At 55.3% G+C, this 22,674-nt stretch overlaps 3 protein-coding genes across 3 annotated transcripts; all 3 read right to left on the bottom strand.

Annotated features, from left to right (window-relative positions):
• Positions 1-4,680: 4,680 nt before the first annotated feature.
• Positions 4,681-8,655, bottom strand: LOC125333570 (protocadherin beta-15-like). The gene has a single exon (XM_048319525.1). It carries the CDS (start codon positions 8,379-8,381, stop codon positions 5,940-5,942), a length of 2,442 nt encoding a protein of 813 aa, XP_048175482.1. The 5' UTR covers positions 8,382-8,655; the 3' UTR covers positions 4,681-5,939.
• Positions 8,656-9,123: 468 nt separating this feature from the next.
• LOC125333965 (protocadherin-16-like) lies at positions 9,124-22,095 on the bottom strand. Its single transcript, XM_048320298.1, has 4 exons — positions 19,561-22,095; positions 17,532-17,968; positions 15,182-17,460; positions 9,124-13,070 (listed from the first exon to the last, which is right to left on the bottom strand). The coding sequence occupies exons 1-4, from the start codon at positions 21,999-22,001 to the stop codon at positions 10,452-10,454; spliced, it is 7,776 nt and encodes a 2,591-aa protein (XP_048176255.1). The 5' UTR covers positions 22,002-22,095; the 3' UTR covers positions 9,124-10,451.
• Positions 13,787-22,047, bottom strand: LOC125333571 (protocadherin beta-15-like). The gene is made up of 2 exons (XM_048319526.1): positions 22,013-22,047; positions 13,787-17,559 (listed from the first exon to the last, which is right to left on the bottom strand). The coding sequence occupies exon 2, from the start codon at positions 17,543-17,545 to the stop codon at positions 15,104-15,106; it is 2,442 nt and encodes an 813-aa protein (XP_048175483.1). The 5' UTR covers positions 17,546-17,559; positions 22,013-22,047; the 3' UTR covers positions 13,787-15,103.
• Positions 22,096-22,674: the final 579 nt, after the last annotated feature.

The following is a 22,674-nucleotide window of genomic DNA, read 5'->3' as shown; positions in this document are numbered from 1 at the left end:
CGGGAAGCGCGCCGTGCGCACCTCGCCGCTGTGCAGCCCCACGCGGAACAGCCCCGGCTCCGTCGCCTTGGCCAGCTCGTAGGACAGCCACGCGTTCTGCCCCGCGTCCGCGTCCACCGCCACCACCTTTGCCACCAGCGCGCCGGGCTCCGACGAGCGCGGCGCCAGCTCCACGCCCGACCAGCCCCCCTTGCTCGATGCCACAGGCGGAGCCGCGGGCGGGTAGAGCACCTGCGGCGCGTTGTCGTTCTCGTCCACGATCAGCAGCCGCACCGACACGTTGCTGCTCAGCGCCGGCGCGCCGCCGTCCTCCGCACGCACCCACAGCTCCAGCTCGCGCACCTCCTCGTAGTCGAAGGAGCGCAGCGCGTACAGCGCGCCCGTCTCCGCCTGCACCGACACGTACGACGACAGCGGCGCGCCCCGCACCCGCCCCTCCCACAGCCGGTACCGCACGCGCGCGTTCTGCCCCCAGTCCGCGTCCGTCGCGCGCACCGTCAGCACCAGCGCGCCCGCCGCGTTGTTCTCCGCCAGCCGCGCGCTGTAGCGCTCCTGCGCGAACACCGGCGCGTTGTCGTTCACGTCCAGCACCCGCAGCGCCAGCACCGCGCTGCTCTGCAGCGCCGGCGACCCGCCGTCGGCCGCCCGCACCGTCACGTTGTACTCCGACACCTGCTCCCGGTCCAGCAGCTCAGCAGTCACCATGCTGTAGTAATTGTCGAACGACTTCTCCAACCAAAACGGGAGGCCTTCGGGTATGCTGCACTGCACCTCGCCGTTCGCCCCAGAGTCTCTGTCTTGGACACTGAATATTGCTATTACTGTCCCCAGCGGTGTATCTTCTGGAACCGGACTGAACACGGACATAATGACAATCTCGGGAACGTAGTTGTTTACATCAGAGACCTTGATGAATACCTTACTGTGGGAAGAGAGTCCTCCCCCATCCCGTGCTTGCACCATCAGTTCGTAAAACTCGTGCTCTTCGAAATTCAACTTCTCTATTATCTCAATTTCTCCGCTTTCCGGATCCATCTTAAAAGTCTTGTCAAACTTCTCCGGGATTTTAAAGAACGAGTATTTCACCTCGGCATTTGGCCCCTCGTCTCTGTCAGTTGCTGTCACCTGTAACACCCGACTTCCCACGGCCACGTCTTCTCTCACGGTCACCTTATACACAGACTGAGTAAATTCTGGAGCATTGTCATTTCCATCTATCACAATAATTTTAATTATTGTCGATCCCGATTTTACCGGACTCCCGTTGTCTGTGGCTGTCAGGATTAAATTATGAGCAGCCTGCTGTTCCCGATCCAAAGATTTCATCAGTATTAATTCCGGATATTTCACACCATCATCTCCGTTTTTCACGTCCAGGGTGAAATAGCTGCTCTCACTACTTTCATAATTCTGTAATGAGTTCGCTCCTATGTCGGGATCATGAGCTTTCTCTAACGGGAAGCGTGTACCTGGTGCAGTATTCTCGCTGATTTCTAAGACACTGCTGCTTTCTGGGAAACTGGGAGAGTTATCATTAATATCGAGTATTTCAACTTCCCCTTTGTAAAGTTTCATCGGATGTTTTACAAGAATTTCAAAATGTAGAACGCATTTAGGAACAGCTGCACATATCTCTTCTCTGTCCACCTGCTCCATCATAGATAAGTGGCCGTTGTCTGAGTCCAAAAAGAAGTAGCGTCTCCTACCTGTGTCAAAAACGTGGGCATCGCGGTCTCGGAGCGCCGGCAGCTGCAGCCCCAGGTCCTTGGCTACGTCGCCCACGAACGAGCCCTTGGGCATCTCCTCGGGCACCGAGTAGCGCAGCTGCCCCCACGCCGCCTCCCACGCTGCCAGCAGGACGGCCCAGAGCAGAGCTCGCTGCCGCCGGCCCCAGCGCCTCCCCGCCGCGCACATCTCCGCCGCGGCACCGCCGGCACCGAAACACCACGGTCAATTCCCACCGCCGACCGCAGATATGATACCCGCTTCGGCTCCGGCTGCTGGTCCAATTCTTTCTCCGAGTCACAGCTCCTGGTCGCCGCCTCCTTGATGCAGCACGGTTCCGCAGCGCGGGGACGATCGCAATCCGGCGTCTGCCGAGTCAGAGAGGGAGGGGGCAAGCGAGCCGGTCTGCAGCGGGCGGGGCTGCAGCGCTCCGAGCTTTCTCTCGCTCCTCTCGGTCAACAGCGGCGCCCGCAGCCTCCTGCCCGCACTGCAGGCACCGAGCGCTGCCGAGCAATGCCCGCCCTGCCTTGTTCACGGGGACCGCAGAGAGCCACGGAGCCAACAGGCCCCGTCCAGCGGAGACGTCCTGCTTCTGCTTTTCTCCAGTCCTTTGAGAAGCTGATCAAGACCGGTAAGCAGGCAGAGGCATCCTTGTGCTATTTCTGCCGCACAGGAAGATGTTTTTGTAATGGTGATACAATTTAAAATTCTCTTAACAAGCAGAAGTATTACTAGTCATATTCCATTAGTTCAAAAGCACAATTTCCCCCACTAATTGCCTAGCTTTTTTCAGCAGTCACGGTTGGATGACCTTTTTATTCCCCTCACCTTTTCTGCCAATGTGTCTTAATATTGGAATTCCATTAGCAACCATAGATTTCCAAATCCCATGCGATAGCAGAAGCCACCAACTGACTTTTCTATGTTCAGGTTCCTCAGGCGGTCTTGAACCTGATGTTCTCTTATAGTGGGAGGGATGTTTTTTCCCCAGTCCCTGCCTTGAGCTCCATCCATTTGATAGGTGTGGGAAGAGACCTTGTCAATGATGATTGAGACAAAGATATGGCTACCTCAGCCTTCTCACTGTTCGCTTTTTATCAGTTTGTCAGTTGTGCTCATCAGGAGATGTACAGGGTTTTTTTACCCTCTTCTTCAGTCTGACTTACCTGTAGAAGCCCTTCTTGCTGTTCTTTGCCTTCCTTGTAGAGTTCAGCTCCAGCCATGCCTTGGCCTACCTGCCCCTACCCCTACACAACCAGACAACATCCCTATACTCTTCCAAGGACATCTGTCCCTACTCCCACTGCTGTGCATTTCTTTCTCGCCCTTTAGTTTGACCAGCAAGTCTTGCCTCAGCCATGCTGGTCTGTTCACTTCTTTTCCTGATTTCCTACACGTGGGCTCAAGAGATCATGCACTGTATGGAAAGCATCCCTAAAGACCTGCCAGGTCTGCTCTGCTCCCTTGTTTCTCGGGACACTTTCCTCTGAAGGGTCCCATTCACTAAATCCTTTAAGAGCTGGAAGTTTGCTTTCCTAAAATTCAGGGTCCTGACTTTACTCTTTGCCTGATCCATATCTCTCAGGACTGTGAACTTGACCAGTGCATGATCATGGCAGCTCAGGCTGCCTCCAATCTTGATATATTTGATTAGCTCACATGTATTGATGACCAGCAGGTCCAGAAAAGCATTTCCTCTTGTAAGGAGGACTGGACTAAGGACTTAATCCTTCCTAAAGGGCACCTCCAGTGAGCTTCTTGAGAGAGCTCAGCAGTGTGTACAGGCCCTTTAAGACAGGAAACTGCCTCCCCCTCCCATAAGGTAAAAGCCATAATAAATAATCTGTTTATAAACTGCATCACACACTTGAGGTCTCAATCTGGAATGACCCAAACCCCAGAAGTTTAACAACAGAAGGTGATGGTCCCTAGTGATCTCAGTCAGACACACCAACTCTCTTTTATAACACACACTAGTGGAAGAGATTAGTGCAGGTAATCCTGCATCCCTTTAGATGTGGAGAACATGTAGTAAAAGTAACTTCACACAGGAATTCAGCCACACACAGAATGCCAAGCAGATCCTGGTCCCAGGAAAGGAAGAGTGCCCCTGTTCCACTCAGTCAAGGCATTATAGGACTTTCATAAAATAAACCAGTTTTATTCATAATTTTTAGTGTTCCAGTAAAAGAAGTTTGCATGCAGACTTCTTGCTTGCAGGTGGCTTTCTCATCAGTGGCAAGGGGGACCTGCCTGCAGGTTTCTTGGTTACAGGGAGATGAATATAACCTTCCACCAATGTATTTGTGGAGCAGAACACAGCACAGCAGTGGCCTGTGCCTTCCCAGATTAACTGGATTATGGATCACTTCATCCTCGATGTACATCAGTCTTCTGGTCAGCATCACTACACCATTCCTTCCCCAAGACTTACCTGTTCATCTGAGCCTTGTGGAAGTAATCCTGCTGCAGTCTTCTGCATTTCATGATAGCAAAGCCTCTCCCTAGTAGCAGCTTTTACTGACCTAATTCCCACCTCCAGGCACTCCCAAAAAATACTTCCCAAGGGCAGTACTCCCTGTTTTTGTGCCATTCTTTTCCAAAATTCTTACACCTGAAGTGTTACAAACACCTTGTAACTGCTGCCATCTGCAGATGCAGCTGTTAGAAGATTTGAGAAGGCCACTCCCCTATATCACAGCTTTGCAGAGGCATTTGCACACCCAGGGCCTCTGTTGAGGTAGGGCCCAGTTTCCCCTGACCTGGCCTATTACTGGACTCCATCTCAGCCAGAAGGTCAGTGCTCAAAAGAACCATAGAGGCCTGATAGAAATTCCATCATCCTCCCAGTTTTCCTGAATGCTATATCAGCTGCATCTTGAAACTGGAGACATGTGCCCACTCACCCACTACCTAGGCCAAAGGAAAATACAAAGACTGTCTCCACACAAGGCATTCAGGTGTTCTCTTTATTTCAGTTTTACACTCAGGGGTATTCAAGTTTACAATGTTAAACTTTATAACTTCAGCACAACAACAGTGTGAGGCTTTCTGAATGCTCTGTGCCTAACAGACATCATTCAAGTCATCAGTTATTATACATGGGGTGGCAGTCCTTAAGCAGAGTAGGAAAGACGATGCTCAAACACAGTTCAGAGAGTAGCAGGAGAAGGGGCAAAAAGGAGAATGCAAATGCTCTAAGACAAATGCAGAAAATTATGTGGGGACAGCTTTCTACTCTCAACAAGAAACCACTGTATATAGGAACAATAAGAAGACCAAAATCAATCTCCTTTTTGCCATTTCGTGTTGATTCTACCCTTCAGAAAACGCTCTCTGAAGGACTTAATGGAGTTTTCATGAAATGTACCCAAAGAAAATGGACATGTTTTCAAAACCTTGTACAGTTACAGTATACCCAACAGGGTTTGTGCTGCTATATTTCTGTATTACAACGAGACAGAACACCAAGCACTGCTTCATAGGGCAAAAAGAATATTTTGTTGTACATTTTACTGCTCTTCCCTGCCCTGGAGAAGATGAGACTCCTGTATTCAAAGGGTCAGAATACCTTTCTTGCCAGTTGAGATGCAATTGCCAGCATTGCAAAGGTTGGATGGGAGCAACTCCATCATTCAGCAGGCAGCACTGGTGAATCATATGCAAACACACAGTGGCTATACAGGCTGACATAGTGACAAGAAACCAAAGCACAGAGATCCCAGGCATCTCAGACAAAAGAATCCAGAACCCCGGGACGAAAGAGGCCACTCCTCACATGACGTTGTGACACAGTAGTCTCAATATCTTGGCTTTCCTGAGCTGGGAAAGGGGTTTTCTATATTTTATGAAGGAGGAGATCTGTCAGCCCAGCTGTGCCCTTGTGTCACAAGACAGAATAAACGCTCCGCTGTCTTGTTGGACAGCAAGAGAGAAAAGAGCATAGCTGGAATGCTAACTGCATTCTTAAAGCCAAACAGAAATGACCATACAGAGCTGAAACATACTATTGCCTCAGTGAGAAGACCTGAATTTCTTTTGTTTGTTTATGTATTTGGAGTGGCAGAAAACTTTTATACTGACTTAGAATTTGAGGGAAATTGCTTACGCCAATTGAAAACACAGATTTACTCCAGAGGAACCGTTGCCACAGGCTGCAGCCTGGATCCCCTCCTCCCATGAGCCATGAAGCATCCAGATGTGCAGACCCCGTGCTAGTTGAAGGAAAGAGTGTTGAAGTGTCCTGCAGAGAGAGTCCCAGGGTTGTCTGGTGCCATGTCCTCTGCGCTCACAGGGACACTGGGGAAATCCTGTTCATCATCAGGGCCCTGGCCCACGGCGCTGTGCTGTGGTGGCAGGCTGGGGAGGATGGGCTTGAGGAATTTGAACTCGCTGTTGCCCGAGCCCGTTGTGAGGCTGATCTCGTAGCAATAGGCGTGGGGCAGGGTCCCTGCAGCGGCTGCATCGGCCAGGCCGCTCTGCAAGTTGTCGGCACCATAAAGCACATGGCCAGCCTTCAGCTCCTGTCTCTTGCACACCTTGCGAGCGACAAAGACGGCGGTGGAGATGAGGAAGAGGAGTGAGACAAAGACCAAGGAAATGATTAAATAGGTGGTCAGGGAGCCGCCCTCATCCTCTGTGGCCGCACTGCTGGGCGGGAGGCGCACGTCTGAGAAGTCCTTGAGCACGAGTGCGCTCAGAGCTGCGGTGGCTGACAGCGGGGGCTTCCCGTTGTCTCTCACCAGGACAACGAGCTTCTGCTTCACGGTATCTCTCTCTGTCACCGGCCTCCTCAGACGCACCTCCCCGCTTTGGGCACTCACCGTAAACAGCCCGGGGTCGCTGGCCCTCAGCAGGTGGTACGAGAGCCACGAGTTCTGTCCCGAGTCGGCATCCACGGCCACCACTTTGGTGACGAGGTAGCCCGCCTCAGCCGACACGGGCACCAGCTCACTGGACGGTGGGCTGCTGTCCTGGGCTGGGTAGAGCACGAGCGGGGCATTGTCATTCTCGTCCAGCACGACAAGGCGGAGGGTGACGTTGGCTCTGAGGGGAGGAGACCCCGCGTCAGAGGCACTGACTGTGACCTCGGTCTGCCTCAACTGCTCGTAGTCCAGGGGCCGCAGCACAAAGACGTGTCCGTTCTCGGAGTTCACAGAGATGCAGGAGCAGGAAGGCCGCTCTGCCGGTTCGGCTGGGGCCAGGGAATAGGTCACCTTGGCATTGAGCCCCACGTCAGCATCTGCAGCACTGACGGCTCCAACAAACACCGTGGGGACGTTGTTCTCACGCACATACATGGTGTATGACGTCTGGTTGAACACAGGGGCATTGTCATTGACATCCGAGATGTCCACGCTGAAGGTCTGCGTGGTAGTGAGGGGAGGTGACCCCGCATCTGCTGCTGTGACAGTCAGGATGTACTGAGCCGTCTCCTCGCGGTCCAGCGCGCTCACTGTCACCACCTCATAGTAATTCTTAAAGGCTGGCCGCAGGGAGAAGAAGAGCTGATCCTCGAGAGCACAGGAGATCTTCCCGTTGGCACCAGAATCCCGGTCCCTGACCGTAAAGAGGGCAACCACCGTGCCGGGCGCTGTGTTCTCGGGGAGGGGACTGCTGAAGGAACTGACCACCAGCTCCGGGGCATTGTCATTCACATCCACCACCTCCACCAACACTTTGCAGATTGCTGAGAGCCCCCCACCATCTCTGGCCCTCACACTGAGCTCGTGAGTTTCTGCTGCCTCAAAGTCCAGAGGTTTTGTGAGTTTAATTTCACCACTCACAGAGTCAATTGTGAACGAGTTGTCGGTCTGACTCACTGCTTGGCTGAACTGATAGGAGATGTCCCCGTTAACGCCTATATCCCGATCTGTTGCCACCACTCTCAGAACCACAGAGCCCTCTGGTGAGTTTTCCAAAACCTGCCCAACATAGATTTTCTGTGTGAAGACAGGAGAGTTGTCATTTACATCTACAACAATAATGTGGACTTCTGTGGTCCCACTCCTGGGAGGAGAGCCACGGTCCACAGCAATGAGATTGAAACTCATCTCTGCCCGCTCCTCTCTGTCTAGTGACTTTTCCAAAATAAGCTCCACACTTTTGTCATTCTCGCTGTGGCTGCCATAGGAGACATTAAAATACTCGTTCTCGGGAAAGATACTGTATGCATGGACTGTGTTGCTGCCAATATCAAGGTCCCGAGCACCCTCCAGAGGGAAACGAGAGCCCGGCTCGCTCGTTTCCGGGATCTGGAAAGTAACTCGTTCCTCGGGAAAGACGGGTGAATGGTCATTGATGTCTTCCAGAGCCACCTCGACCTGAAAATACTGCAGGGGGTTGGCGAGCAGCAGCTCGAAGGGGAGCATGCAGGTGCCGGAGTGGCCGCACAGCTCCTCCCGGTCCAGCCTCCCCGCCACGACGAGGCGGCCGGAGGCGCGGTCTAAGCGAAAATGCTGCCGCCCGTCCTCCGAGACCAGGCGGGCGCGGCGAGCCGAGAGCTGCTCCGGCGTGAGCCCCGCGTCCTCCGCCAGGTTGCCAACCAGGGAGCCGCTTTCCGCCTCCTCGGCTACGGAGTAGCGGATGGGCTCGGCGCGAGCGTGCGGCACGGACAGGAAAGCACACAGACAAAGCACTTGCCTTGCGATCGCCATGGCGCGGCGGCGGCGGCGGCCTCGGTCTCGGGGATCTCCCGGGCGATTCCCGGCGGAAAGCGGCGAAGTGGGGGGCGGGCGCCTTCCGTCGCTGGCTCCGATTCCGCCGGCGGCTCGGAACGCAGCCGCGGTGTCCCGGCAGCGGGTGATACGGGGCAGCGCTCGCCGCCGCAGCCGCTCTCACCTTCTCCCGGCTCCGCTGGGCTGTGCTGGGCTGTTCTGAGCTGTTCTGAGCTGAGCTCGGCTGCGCTGGGCTGGGCTGGGCTGGGCTGGGCTGGGCTGCGCTGGGCTGGGCTGGGCTGGTCCGGGCTCGGCCGCCTCCGCTGCTGCAGCCGCTCGGCGCCGCCTTGGCCGAGAGCACCACCCAGCGGTGCGCGCTGGGACTGCGCCCGCCGCCGCCCGCAGCCCGCGCTGCCGCTCGCCCCGGCCCGCGGCTCCAAGCATTCCGAGACACCCGGTGGCCAGATTGGAACGCGGCCTTTCCCAGGGCAGCGGGAAGCCGAGACTGAGCCCGGAACCACTGAGCCTCATCCCTCAGCAGGAGAAGCAGCGCACCGATCGGGCGATGGAAATAGCACTGAATGGTAATGCCACTGAAGACCCTGCGCGCTTCATCTCCGTACTCAGCTACTCTGCCCTTCCAACTTTGCTTCAGTCAAGGGACGCAGTGAGAAAAAAAAAAGACGTAGAATTTCGAAAAACCTCCACAGAGCTTTCCCAAAGAGAATAACTCTACAAAGACTTCTGTGTCCACAAAAAGAGTGAGGATGTTCTCTTTATTTCAGTCTTACACATTTTTTCAATTTCTAAACTCAGGGCTATCCAAGCTTACAGTGTTAAACTGTGTAACTTCAGCACAACACAGCGGGAGGAAGGCTTTCTGAATATTCCATGCATCACGGACATCATTCAAACAACCAGTTGTTATATATTATATACCAGTTATATATATGGGGTGGCAGTCCTGCTGTGGAGGAACTGGGAAACAATGCTCAGTACAGGTCAGAGAGGAGGAGAAAGGGCAAAAATGGGAATGCTCATGCTCTAACACACATGGAGAAAATCCTGTAGGGACAGCTTTCTACTGTGAACAAGAAGCCACTGATTGCAGAAACAAGAATGAGGAAACAAACCTCAAAGTCCTTTTTCCAAGTTCTTCTTGATTCTAACTTCCCAAAATTATCCCTGATGGACATGTGGCATTTTCATTCACCCAAAGACAATGAACACGTGTTCACAAATCTCTACAGTTACAGCCTACCCTAACACATCTAACCTAATGCTGCTGTATTTCCAAGACAACCTGAGGGAGACAGAACACCAAACCCACACATAGGCCAAAGGAAGATTTTCTTGTGCATTTTCCTTCTCCTCTCTGCCTTGATGAAGATGACACCCCTATACCCATACGGCCAAAATAGCCTTCTACTCTACAGAGCTGGAACCATCTGCATTGCAAAGGCTGGGTGGGAGCAACTCCTGTTTCTCTGGGCAGCACTAGTGAAACATCTGCAGGCACACAATGGCTGAACAGACAGACATACTGAGAGGAAAGTGTAACACACACAGCCCACAAACCTCAGATAGAGACATTCAGAACTGCAGAAAGAAAAAGCCCTGTGCTAGCAGAATGTTGGGACCCAGTATTCAGAACTACCTGGCTTTTCTGAGCTGCGAAAAAGGCTTTGAGCCGTTTCAGCAAGAGTGAGATTTGTCTTCCCAACTGTGCCATTGTGTTCTAGCAATGAGTAAGAGGTTCATGGTCTGGTCTGACAGGAAGAGAGACAAGAGCATAGGCTGGAGTGCTAACCCCATTCTTAAAGCCTATCGGAAACGGCTGTAACACAGGTGAAATATATGATTGCCTGAGGGAGAGAATCTGACTGTCTTTTATTTGCTTCTTTGTGGTTTTCGATTAGGAGACGACTTTTAATCTGACTAAGAATTTGAGGGAAATTGGATATGCCAATTGGAAACACGGGTTTGCTCTGGAAGAACCGTTGCCACAGGCTACAGCCTGGATCCCTTTCTACCATCACCCATAAAGTGTCCAGCTTTACAGACCCTGTGCTAGTTAAAGGAAAGAGTGTTGAAGTGTCCTGCAGAGAGAGTCCCAGGATTGTCTGGTGCCACGTCCTCTGCGCTCACAGGGACACTGGGGAAATCCTGTTCATCATCAGGGCCCTGGCCCACGGCGCTGTGCTGTGGTGGCAGGCTGGGGAGGATGGGCTTGAGGAATTTGAACTCGCTGTTGCCCGAGCCCGTTGTGAGGCTGATCTCGTAGCAATAGGCGTGGGGCAGGGTCCCTGCAGCGGCTGCATCGGCCAGGCCGCTCTGCAAGTTGTCGGCACCATAAAGCACATGGCCAGCCTTCAGCTCCTGTCTCTTGCACACCTTGCGAGCGACAAAGACAGCGGTGGAGATGAGGAAGAGGAGTGAGACAAAGACCAAGGAAATGATTAAATAGGTGGTCAGGGAGCCGCCCTCATCCTCTGTGGCCGCACTGCTGGGCGGGAGGCGCACGTCTGAGAAGTCCTTGAGCACGAGTGCGCTCAGAGCTGCGGTGGCTGACAGTGGGGGCTTCCCGTTGTCTCTCACCAGGACAACGAGCTTCTGCTTCACGGTGTCTCTCTCTGTCACCGGCCTCCTCAGACGCACCTCCCCGCTTTGGGCACTCACCGTAAACAGCCCGGGGTCGCTGGCCCTCAGCAGGTGGTACGAGAGCCACGAGTTCTGTCCCGAGTCGGCATCCACGGCCACCACTTTGGTGACGAGGTAGCCCGCCTCAGCCGACACGGGCACCAGCTCACTGGACGGTGGGCTGCTGTCCTGGGCTGGGTAGAGCACGAGCGGGGCATTGTCATTCTCGTCCAGCACGACAAGGCGGAGGGTGACGTTGGCTCTGAGGGGAGGAGACCCCGCGTCAGAGGCACTGACTGTGACCTCGGTCTGCCTCAACTGCTCGTAGTCCAGGGGCCGCAGCACAAAGACGTGTCCGTTCTCGGAGTTCACAGAGATGCAGGAGCAGGAAGGCCGCTCTGCCGGTTCGGCTGGGGCCAGGGAATAGGTCACCTTGGCATTGAGCCCCACGTCAGCATCTGCAGCACTGACGGCTCCAACAAACACCGTGGGGACGTTGTTCTCACGCACATACATGGTGTATGACGTCTGGTTGAACACAGGGGCATTGTCATTGACATCCGAGATGTCCACGCTGAAGGTCTGCGTGGTAGTGAGGGGAGGTGACCCCGCATCTGCTGCTGTGACAGTCAGGATGTACTGAGCCGTCTCCTCGCGGTCCAGCGCGCTCACTGTCACCACCTCATAGTAATTCTTAAAGGCTGGCCGCAGGGAGAAGAAGAGCTGATCCTCGAGGGCACAGGAGATCTTCCCGTTGGCACCAGAATCCCGGTCCCTGACCGTAAAGAGGGCAACCACCGTGCCAGGCGCTGTGTTCTCGGGGAGGGGACTGCTGAAGGAACTGACCACCAGCTCCGGGGCATTGTCATTCACATCCACCACCTCCACCAACACTTTGCAGATTGCTGAGAGCCCCCCACCATCTGTGGCCCTCACACTGAGCTCGTGAGTCTCTGCTGCCTCGAAGTCCAGAGGTTTTGTGAGTTTAATTTCACCGGTTATGGGATCAATCACAAACGCTGAGTCGCTCTGGCCCACTGCCTGTCTGAGTTGATAGGAAATGTCCCCGTTAACTCCAGCATCCTGATCTGTTGCCAGCACACTCAGAACCACAGAGCCTTCTGGCATGTTTTCCAGAACCTTCCCTATGTAACGCTCTTGTGTGAAGATGGGAGCATTGTCGTTTACATCTAGAATGATAATAGAAATCTCGATGGTCCCACTTCTAGGGGGAGAGCCACCGTCCACAGCAATGAGACTAAAACCCATCTCTGCCTGTTCCTCTCTGTCTAGTGACTTTTCCAAAACAAGTTCAACATATTTGTCTCCATTATTCCGACTCCCATAGGAGACACTAAAGTACTCGTTCTCGGGAGAGATGCTGTATGCATGGACTGTGTTGCTGCCAATATCAAGGTCCCGAGCCGCCTCCAGAGGGAAACGAGAGCCCAGCTCACTCATTTCCGGGATCTGGAAAGTAACTCGTTCCTCGGGAAAGACGGGTGAATGGTCATTGATGTCCTCCAGAGCCACCTCGACCCGAAAGAACTGCAGGGGGTTGGCGAGCAGCAGCTCGAAGGGGAGCATGCAGGTGCCGGAGTGGCCGCACAGCTCCTCCCGGTCCAGCCTCCCCGCCACGACGAGGCGGCCGGAGGCGCGGTCTAAGCGAAAATGCTGCCGCCCGTCCTCCGAGACCAGGCGGGCGCGGCGAGCCGAGAGCTGCTCCGGCGTGAGCCCCGCGTCCTCCGCCAGGTTGCCAACCAGGGAGCCGCTTTCCGCCTCCTCGGCTACGGAGTAGCGGATGGGCTCGGCGCGAGCGTGCGGCACGGACAGGAAAGCACACAGACAAAGCACTTGCCTTGCGATCGCCATGGCGCGGCGGCGGCGGCGGCCTCGGTCTCGGGGGTCTCCCGGGCGATTCCCGGCGGAAAGCGGCGAAGTGGGGGGCGGGCGCCTTCCGTCGCTGGCTCCGATTCCGCCGGCGGCTCGGAACGCAGCCGCGGTGTCCCGGCAGCGGGTGATACGGGGCAGCGCTCGCCGCCGCAGCCGCTCTCACCTTCTCCCGGCTCCGCTGGGCTGAGCTGTGCTGGTCTGAGCTGTTCTGAGCTGTTCTGCGCTGGTCTGGGCTGGGCTGGGCTGGGCTGGTCTGGGCTGGGCTGGTCCGGGCTCGGCCGCCTCCGCTGCCGCAGCCGCTCTCACCTTCTCCCGGCTCCGCTGGACTGGGCTGAGCTGTGCTGGTCTGAGCTGTTCTGAGCTGTTCTGAGCTGTTCTGAGCCGGGCTGCGCTGCGCTGGGCTGGGCTGGGCTGGGCTGGGCTGGGCTGGTCCGGGCTCGGCCGCCTCCGCTGCCGCAGCCGCTCGGCGCCGCCTTGGCCGAGAGCACCACCCAGCGGTGCGCGCTGGGACTGCGCCCGCCGCCGCCCGCAGCCCGCGCTGCCGCTCGCCCCGGCCCGCGGCTCCAAGCATTCCGAGACACCCGGTGGCCAGATTGGAACGCGGCCTTTCCCAGGGCAGCGGGAAGCCGAGACTGAGCCCGGAACCACTGAGCCTCATCCCTCAGCAGGAGAAGCAGCGCACCGATCGGGCGATGGAAATAGCACTGAATGGTAATGCCACTGAAGACCCTGCGCGCTTCATCTCCGTACTCAGCTACTCTGCCCTTCCAACTTTGCTTCAGTCAAGGGACACAGTCAGAAAAAAAAAAAACCCCGTAGAATTTCGAAAAACCTGGAAGGAGCTTTCCCAAAGAGAATAACTCTACAAAGACTTCTGTGTCCACAAAAAGAGTGAGGATGTTCTCTTTATTTCAGTCTTACACATTTTTTCAATTTCTAAACTCAGGGCTATCCAAGCTTACAGTGTTAAACTGTGGAACTTCAGCACAACACAGCGGGAGGAAGGCTTTCTGAATATTCCATGCATCACGGACATCATTCAAACAACCAGTTATTATAGATGGGGTGGCAGTCCTGCTGTAGAGGAACAGGCAAGATAATGCTCAAATACCCTTCAGAGAGTAGAAGGAAAAAAGGCAAAAACGGGACTGCAATTGTTCTTACACAAACCCTGAAAATCACACAGGGACAGGTTTCTACTCCCATCAAGAAGCTTCTGGATTCAGGAACAACAATGAGGAGACCAAACTCAATGTCCTTTTTTCAAGTTCTGCTTGATTTTATGTTCCGATAATTGTCTTTTAAGGACTTGTGGAATTTTTATGCAATGCACTCAATGACAATGAATATGTTTTCACAACTCCGTTCAGTCTACCCCAACACTGTCTGTGCTGCTGTACTTGCAAGGTAATCCCAAGGTACAGAACACCCAAACTACTCTTGTTCGCTAAAGGAAAATTTTGTTGTGAATTTTGCTGCTCTACTTTGAGCTAGAGAAGGTGAGACAGTTGTACTCAAAAGGTCAAAATCTCCTTCCTGCCCACAGAGCTTGAATTACCTCTGCTGCAATGGCCGGATGGGAGAGTCTCTCTGCTTCACCAGGCAGCACGACTGAAGCATATGCAGACATACAAGGTCTGCATGGACAAACATAGTGACAAGAAAGCAAGCACACAGAGCTCACATGTCTCAGACAGGGACATCCAGAACCCAGAGAACAAAGGGCCTAGTGCTCACACGACATTGTGACTCGGTACTCACAGCTTCCTCACTTTCCAGAGCTGGGAAAAAGCCTTCTTGCATTTTAGTGAGGATATGATTTGTTTGGCCAACTGTGACCTCGTGTTACAGCGCAAAACAAAAATATCCACTGCCCTGTCAGACAACAAGAGACATAACTACTTAGATGGGAGTGCTAACCACATCCTTACAGCTTATCAGAAATGCCTCTACCAGGTGAAACACACTACTGACTAAATGAAGGAACCTCAGGTGATTATAATTTCTTTTTTTTTTTTTTTTTTTTTTTTTTTGAGTCGGAGACAACTTTTATTCTCACTTAGAATTTGTAGGAAGTTGGTTATGCCAATTGGAAACACGGGTTTACTCTAGAGGAACCGTTGCCACAGGCTGCAGCCTGGATCCTTCTTCCCATGAGCCATGAAGCATCCAGATGTGCAGACCCTGTGCTACTTAAAGGAAAGAGTGTTGAAGTGTCCTGCAGAGAGAGTCCCAGGGTTGTCTGGTGCCATGTCCTCTGTGCTCACAGGGACACAGGGGAAATCCTGTTCATCATCAGGGCCCTGGCCCACGGCGCTGTGCTGTGGTGGCAGGCTGGGGAGGATGGGCTTGAGGAATTTGAACTCGCTGTTGCCCGAGCCCGTTGTGAGGCTGATCTCGTAGCAATAGGCGTGGGGCAGGGTCCCTGCAGCGGCTGCATCGGCCAGGCCGCTCTGCAAGTTGTCGGCACCATAAAGCACATGGCCAGCCTTCAGCTCCTGTCTCTTGCACACCTTGCGAGCGACAAAGACGGCGGTGGAGATGAGGAAGAGGAGTGAGACAAAGACCAAGGAAATGATTAAATAGGTGGTCAGGGAGCCGCCCTCATCCTCTGTGGCCGCACTGCTGGGCGGGAGGCGCACGTCTGAGAAGTCCTTGAGCACGAGTGCGCTCAGAGCTGCGGTGGCTGACAGTGGGGGCTTCCCGTTGTCTCTCACCAGGACAACGAGCTTCTGCTTCACGGTGTCTCTCTCTGTCACCGGCCTCCTCAGACGCACCTCCCCGCTTTGGGCACTCACCGTAAACAGCCCGGGGTCGCTGGCCCTCAGCAGGTGGTACGAGAGCCACGAGTTCTGTCCCGAGTCGGCATCCACGGCCACCACTTTGGTGACGAGGTAGCCCGCCTCAGCCGACACGGGCACCAGCTCACTGGACGGTGGGCTGCTGTCCTGGGCTGGGTAGAGCACGAGCGGGGCATTGTCATTCTCGTCCAGCACGACAAGGCGGAGGGTGACGTTGGCTCTGAGGGGAGGAGACCCCGCGTCAGAGGCACTGACTGTGACCTCGGTCTGCCTCAACTGCTCGTAGTCCAGGGGCCGCAGCACAAAGACGTGTCCGTTCTCGGAGTTCACAGAGATGCAGGAGCAGGAAGGCCGCTCTGCCGGTTCGGCTGGGGCCAGGGAATAGGTCACCTTGGCATTGAGCCCCACGTCAGCATCTGCAGCACTGACGGCTCCAACAAACACCGTGGGGACGTTGTTCTCACGCACATACATGGTGTATGACGTCTGGTTGAACACAGGGGCATTGTCATTGACATCCGAGATGTCCACGCTGAAGGTCTGCGTGGTAGTGAGGGGAGGGGACCCCGCATCTGCTGCTGTGACAGTCAGGATGTACTGAGCCGTCTCCTCGCGGTCCAGCGCGCTCACTGTCACCACCTCATAGTAATTCTTAAAGGCTGGCCGCAGGGAGAAGAAGAGCTGATCCTCGAGAGCACAGGAGATCTTCCCGTTGGCACCAGAATCCTGGTCCCTGACCGTAAAGAGGGCAACCACCGTGCCGGGCGCTGTGTTCTCGGGGAGGGGACTGCTGAAGGAACTGACCACCAGCTCTGGGGCATTGTCATTCACATCCACCACCTCCACCAACACTTTGCAGATTGCTGAGAGTCCCCCACCATCTGTGGCCCTCACACGGAGTTCGTGATGCTCTGAATCCTCGAAGTCCAGAGGTTTTGTGAGTTTAATTTCACCGGTTATGGGATCAATCACAAATGCTGAGTCGCTCTGGCCCACTGCCTGTCTGAGTTGATAGGAAATGTCCCCATTAACTCCGGCATCCTGATCTGTTGCCAGCACACTCAGAACCACAGAGCCTTCTGGCATGTTCTCTAATACCTGCCCAATGTACAACTCTTGTGTGAAGATGGGAGCATTGTCATTTGCATCTAGAATGACAATTTTCACTTGGGTGGTCCCACTTTTGGGAGGAGAGCCACCGTCCACAGCAATGAGACTGAAATCCATCTCTGCCTGTTCCTCTCTGTCTAGTGGCTTTTCCAAGACCAGTTCAATATATTTGTCATCTTCACTTCGACTGCCAAAGGAGACACTAAAGTACCCGTTCTCGGGATAGATGCTGTATGTCTGGATATTATTGCTGCCAATATCGAGATCCCGAGCACCCTCCAGAGGGAAACGCGAACCCCAGTCGCTTGTTTCGGGAATCCTAAAGATGACTTGTTCCTCGGGGAAAACGGGTGAATGGTCATTGATGTCCTCCAGAGCCACCTCGACCCGAAAGAACTGCAGGGGGTTGGCGAGCAGCAGCTCGAAGGGGAGCATGCAGGTGCCGGAGTGGCCGCACAGCTCCTCCCGGTCCAGCCTCCCCGCCACGACGAGGCGGCCGGAGGCGCGGTCTAAGCGAAAATGCTGCCGCCCGTCCTCCGAGACCAGGCGGGCGCGGCGAGCCGAGAGCTGCTCCGGCGTGAGCCCCGCGTCCTCCGCCAGGTTGCCAACCAGGGAGCCGCTTTCCGCCTCCTCGGCTACGGAGTAGCGGATGGGCTCGGCGCGAGCGTGCGGCACGGACAGGAAAGCACACAGACAAAGCACTTGCCTTGCGATCGCCATGGCGCGGCGGCGGCCTCGGTCTCGGGGATCTCCCGGGCGATTCCCGGCGGAAAGCGGCGAAGTGGGGGGCGGGCGCCTTCCGTCGCTGGCTCCGATTCCGCCGGCGGCCCGGAACGCAGCCGCGGTGTCCCGGCAGCGGGTGATACGGGGCAGCGCTCGCCGCCGCAGCCGCTCTCACCTTCTCCCGGCTCCACTGGGCTGAGCTGTGCTGGTCTGAGCTGTTCTGAGCTGTTCTGAGCTGTTCTGAGCCGGGCTGCGCTGCGCTGGGCTGGGCTGGTCTGGGCTGGGCTGGTCCGGGCTCGGCCGCCTCCGCTGCCGCAGCCGCTCGGCGCCGCCTTGGCCGAGAGCACCACCCAGCGGTGCGCGCTGGGACTGCGCCCGCCGCCGCCCGCAGCCCGCGCTGCCGCTCGCCCCGGCCCGCGGCTCCAAGCATTCCGAGACACCCGGTGGCCAGATTGGAACGCGGCCTTTCCCAGGGCAGCGGGAAGCCGAGACTGAGCCCGGAACCACTGAGCCTCATCCCTCAGCAGGAGAAGCAGCGCACCGATCGGGCGATGGAAATAGCACGGTCGTGCCAATGCACACTCTATCGGTTACATCTCCATACTCGGCAACGGTACACTTACAACTTTGCTTCAGTCCAGCCACACAGTGAGGAAAAAAACCTCGCAGAATTTTGAAAAACCTGGAAGGAGCTTTCCCAAAGAGAATAACTCTACAAAGACTTCTGTCTCCACAAAAGGAGTGAGGATGTTCTCTTTATTTCAATCTTACCCATTTTTTAAAAAATTCTAAACTCAGAGGTATCCAAGTTTACAGTGTTAAACTCTATAACTTCAGCACACCACACTGTGAGACCTTCTGTCTATTCCATGCATCACAGACATAATTCAAACTACTAATTATTATAGATGGGGTGGAAGTCCTGCTGTACAGGAACAGGCAAGACAATGCTCAAACACAGTTGAAGGAGCAGAAGTAGAAAGGGCAAAAATGCAAATGAAAATGCTTTAAGACAAATGGAGAAAATCCTTTAGAGAAGAGCTTTCTACTCTGAACAAGAAAACACAGAATTCTGAAATAAGAATGAGGAAACAAACCTCAAAGTCCTTTTTCCAAGTTCTTGATTATACCATCAGAATATTATTTTTGATGGATATGTGGCATTTTCATGCACACAAAGATAATAAGTTTTCACCACTCTGTACAGTTACAGCTGGTCCAAAACCAGCTTGTCCTGACACTGCTGTATTTCCAAGGCAATCCCGAGGACACAGAACATCAAACCCACACTTACAGGCCAAAGGAAGATTTTGTTCTGCGTTTTGCTGCTCTGCTCTACCCTACAAGGACGAAAACTCCAGCCTTCTTGCCTGCAAGGCTGCAACTGCCTTCATTGCAATGGCTGGATGGGACAAATTCCCTGTTTCTCTGGGCAGCACTAGTGAAACATCTGCAGATGCACAATGGCTGAACAGACAGACATACTGAGAGGAAAGTGTAACACACACAGCCCACAAATCTCAGATAGAGACATTCAGAACTGCAGGAAGAAAAAGCCCTGTGCTAGCAGAATGTTGGGACCCAGTATTCAGAACTACCTGGCTTTTCTGAGCTGCGAAAAAGGCTTTGAGACGTTTCAGCAAGAGTGAGATTTGTCTACCGAACTGTGCCTTTGTGTTCTAGCAATGAGTAAGAGGTTCATGGTCTGGTCTGACAGGAAGAGAGACAAGAGCATAGGCTGGAGTGCTAACCCCATTCTTAAAGCCTATCAGAAACAGCTGTAACACAGGTGAAATATATGATTGCCTGAGGGAGAGAATCTGACTGTCTTTTATTTGCTTCTTTGTGGTTTTCGATTAGGAGACGACTTTTAATCTGACTAAGAATTTGAGGGAAATTGGTTATGCCAATTGGAAAGACAGGTTTGCTCTGGAGGAATCGTTGCCACAGGCTTCAGCCTGGATCCCCTCCTCCCATGAGCCATGAAGCCCCTGGCTGTGCAGACCCTGTGCTAGTTAAAGGAAAGAGGGTTGAAGTGTCCTGCAGAGAGAGTCCCAGGGTTGTCTGGTGCCATGTCCTCTGTGCTCACAGGGACACTGGGGAAATCCTGTTCATCATCAGGGCCCTGGCCCACGGCGCTGTGCTGTGGTGGCAGGCTGGGGAGGATGGGCTTGAGGAATTTGAACTCGCTGTTGCCCGAGCCCGTTGTGAGGCTGATCTCGTAGCAATAGGCGTGGGGCAGGGTCCCTGCAGCGGCTGCATCGGCCAGGCCGCTCTGCAAGTTGTTGCCACCATAAAGCACATGGCCAGCCTTCAGCTCCTGTCTCTTGCACACCTTGCGAGCGACAAAGACGGCGGTGGAGATGAGGAAGAGGAGTGAGACAAAGACCAAGGAAATGATTAAATAGGTGGTCAGGGAGCCGCCCTCATCCTCTGTGGCCGCACTGCTGTGCGGGAGGCGCACGTCTGAGAAGTCCTTGAGCACGAGTGCGCTCAGAGCTGCGGTGGCTGACAGCGGGGGCTTCCCGTTGTCTCTCACCAGGACAACGAGCTTCTGCTTCACGGTGTCTCTCTCTGTCACCGGCCTCCTCAGACGCACCTCCCCGCTTTGGGCACTCACCGTAAACAGCCCGGGGTCGCTGGCCCTCAGCAGGTGGTACGAGAGCCACGAGTTCTGTCCCGAGTCGGCATCCACGGCCACCACTTTGGTGACGAGGTAGCCCGCCTCAGCCGACACGGGCACCAGCTCACTGGACGGTGGGCTGCTGTCCTGGGCTGGGTAGAGCACGAGCGGGGCATTGTCATTCTCGTCCAGCACGACAAGGCGGAGGGTGACGTTGGCTCTGAGGGGAGGAGACCCCGCGTCAGAGGCACTGACTGTGACCTCGGTCTGCCTCAACTGCTCGTAGTCCAGGGGCCGCAGCACAAAGACGTGTCCGTTCTCGGAGTTCACAGAGATGCAGGAGCAGGAAGGCCGCTCTGCCGGTTCGGCTGGGGCCAGGGAATAGGTCACCTTGGCATTGAGCCCCACGTCAGCATCTGCAGCACTGACGGCTCCAACAAACACCGTGGGGACGTTGTTCTCACGCACATACATGGTGTATGACGTCTGGTTGAACACAGGGGCATTGTCATTGACATCCGAGATGTCCACGCTGAAGGTCTGCGTGGTAGTGAGGGGAGGGGACCCCGCATCTGCTGCTGTGACAGTCAGGATGTACTGAGCCGTCTCCTCGCGGTCCAGCGCGCTCACTGTCACCACCTCATAGTAATTCTTAAAGGCTGGCCGCAGGGAGAAGAAGAGCTGATCCTCGAGGGCACAGGAGATCTTCCCGTTGGCACCAGAATCCCGGTCCCTGACCGTAAAGAGGGCAACCACCGTGCCAGGCGCTGTGTTCTCGGGGAGGGGACTGCTGAAGGAACTGACCACCAGCTCCGGGGCATTGTCATTCACATCCACCACCTCCACCAACACTTTGCAGATTGCTGAGAGCCCCCCACCATCTGTGGCCCTCACACTGAGCTCGTGAGTTTCTGCTGCCTCAAAGTCCAGAGGTTTTGTGAGTTTAATTTCACCAGTGATGGGATCAATCACAAACGCTGAGTCGCTCTGGCCCACTGCCTGTCTGAGTTGATAGGAAATGTCCCCATTAACTCCGGCATCCTGATCTGTTGCCAGCACACTCAGAACCACAGAGCCTTCTGGCATGTTCTCTAATACCTGCCCTATGTACTCCTCCTGTGTGAAGATGGGAGCATTGTCATTTACATCTAGAATGACAATTTTCACTTGGGTTGTCCCACTCCTGGGAGGAGAGCCCCCATCTACAGCAATGAGACTGAAACCCATCTCTGCCTGTTCCTCTCTGTCTAGTGGCTTTTCCAAAACAAGTTCAAGATACTTCTTGCCTGTGATCCGAGTCCCATAAGAGACATTAAAGTACTGACTCTCGGGAGAGATGCTGTATGCCTGGATATTATTGCTGCCAACATCAAGGTCCTGAGCTCGCTCTAGCGGGAAACGCGAACCCCAGTCGCTTGTTTCGGGGATCCTAAAGATGACTTGTTCCTCGGGGAAAACGGGTGAATGGTCATTGATGTCCTCCAGAGCCACCTCGACCCGAAAATACTGCAGGGGGTTGGCGAGCAGCAGCTCGAAGGGGAGCATGCAGGTGCCGGAGTGGCCGCACAGCTCCTCCCGGTCCAGCCTCCCCGCCACGACGAGGCGGCCGGAGGCGCGGTCTAAGCGAAAATGCTGCCGCCCGTCCTCCGAGACCAGGCGGGCGCGGCGAGCCGAGAGCTGCTCCGGCGTGAGCCCCGCGTCCTCCGCCAGGTTGCCAACCAGGGAGCCGCTTTCCGCCTCCTCGGCTACGGAGTAGCGGATGGGCTCGGCGCGAGCGTGCGGCACGGACAGGAAAGCACACAGACAAAGCACTTGCCTTGCGATCGCCATGGCGCGGCGGCGGCGGCGGCCTCGGTCTCGGGGATCTCCCGGGCGATTCCCGGCGGAAAGCGGCGAAGTGGGGGGCGGGCGCCTTCCGTCGCTGGCTCCGATTCCGCCGGCGGCTCGGAACGCAGCCGCGGTGTCCCGGCAGCGGGTGATACGGGGCAGCGCTCGCCGCCGCAGCCGCTCTCACCTTCTCCCGGCTCCGCTGGGCTGTGCTGGGCTGTTCTGAGCTGTTCTGAGCTGAGCTCGGCTGCGCTGGGCTGGGCTGGGCTGGGCTGGGCTGCGCTGGGCTGGGCTGGGCTGGTCCGGGCTCGGCCGCCTCCGCTGCTGCAGCCGCTCGGCGCCGCCTTGGCCGAGAGCACCACCCAGCGGTGCGCGCTGGGACTGCGCCCGCCGCCGCCCGCAGCCCGCGCTGCCGCTCGCCCCGGCCCGCGGCTCCAAGCATTCCGAGACACCCGGTGGCCAGATTGGAACGCGGCCTTTCCCAGGGCAGCGGGAAGCCGAGACTGAGCCCGGAACCACTGAGCCTCATCCCTCAGCAGGAGAAGCAGCGCACCGATCGGGCGATGGAAATAGCACTGAATGGTAATGCCACTGAAGACCCTGCGCGCTTCATCTCCGTACTCAGCTACTCTGCCCTTCCAACTTTGCTTCAGTCAAGGGACACAGTCAGAAAAAA

The sequence above is a fragment of the Corvus hawaiiensis genome, chromosome 15 (assembly GCF_020740725.1).
Source record: "Corvus hawaiiensis isolate bCorHaw1 chromosome 15, bCorHaw1.pri.cur, whole genome shotgun sequence".
Taxonomy (NCBI): Eukaryota; Metazoa; Chordata; class Aves; order Passeriformes; family Corvidae; genus Corvus; species Corvus hawaiiensis.
This window is presented reverse-complemented; position numbering and strand designations above follow the sequence as displayed.

Coding starts and splice junctions, on each gene's coding strand:
- LOC125333570 (XM_048319525.1), bottom strand. CDS start 8,381: ATGGCGATCGCAAGGCAAGTGCTTTGTCTGTGTGCTTTCCTGTCCGTG.
- LOC125333571 (XM_048319526.1), bottom strand. CDS start 17,545: ATGGCGATCGCAAGGCAAGTGCTTTGTCTGTGTGCTTTCCTGTCCGTG.
- LOC125333965 (XM_048320298.1), bottom strand. CDS start 22,001: ATGGCGATCGCAAGGCAAGTGCTTTGTCTGTGTGCTTTCCTGTCCGTG. Junction 17,969..19,560: donor AACCCTCTTTCCTTTAACTA/GCACAGGGTCTG, acceptor GAATGCTTGGAG/CCGCGGGCCGGGGCGAGCGG. Junction 13,071..15,181: donor AGGATTTCCCCTGTGTCCCT/GTGAGCACAGAG, acceptor AGAAGGTGAGAG/CGGCTGCGGCGGCGAGCGCT.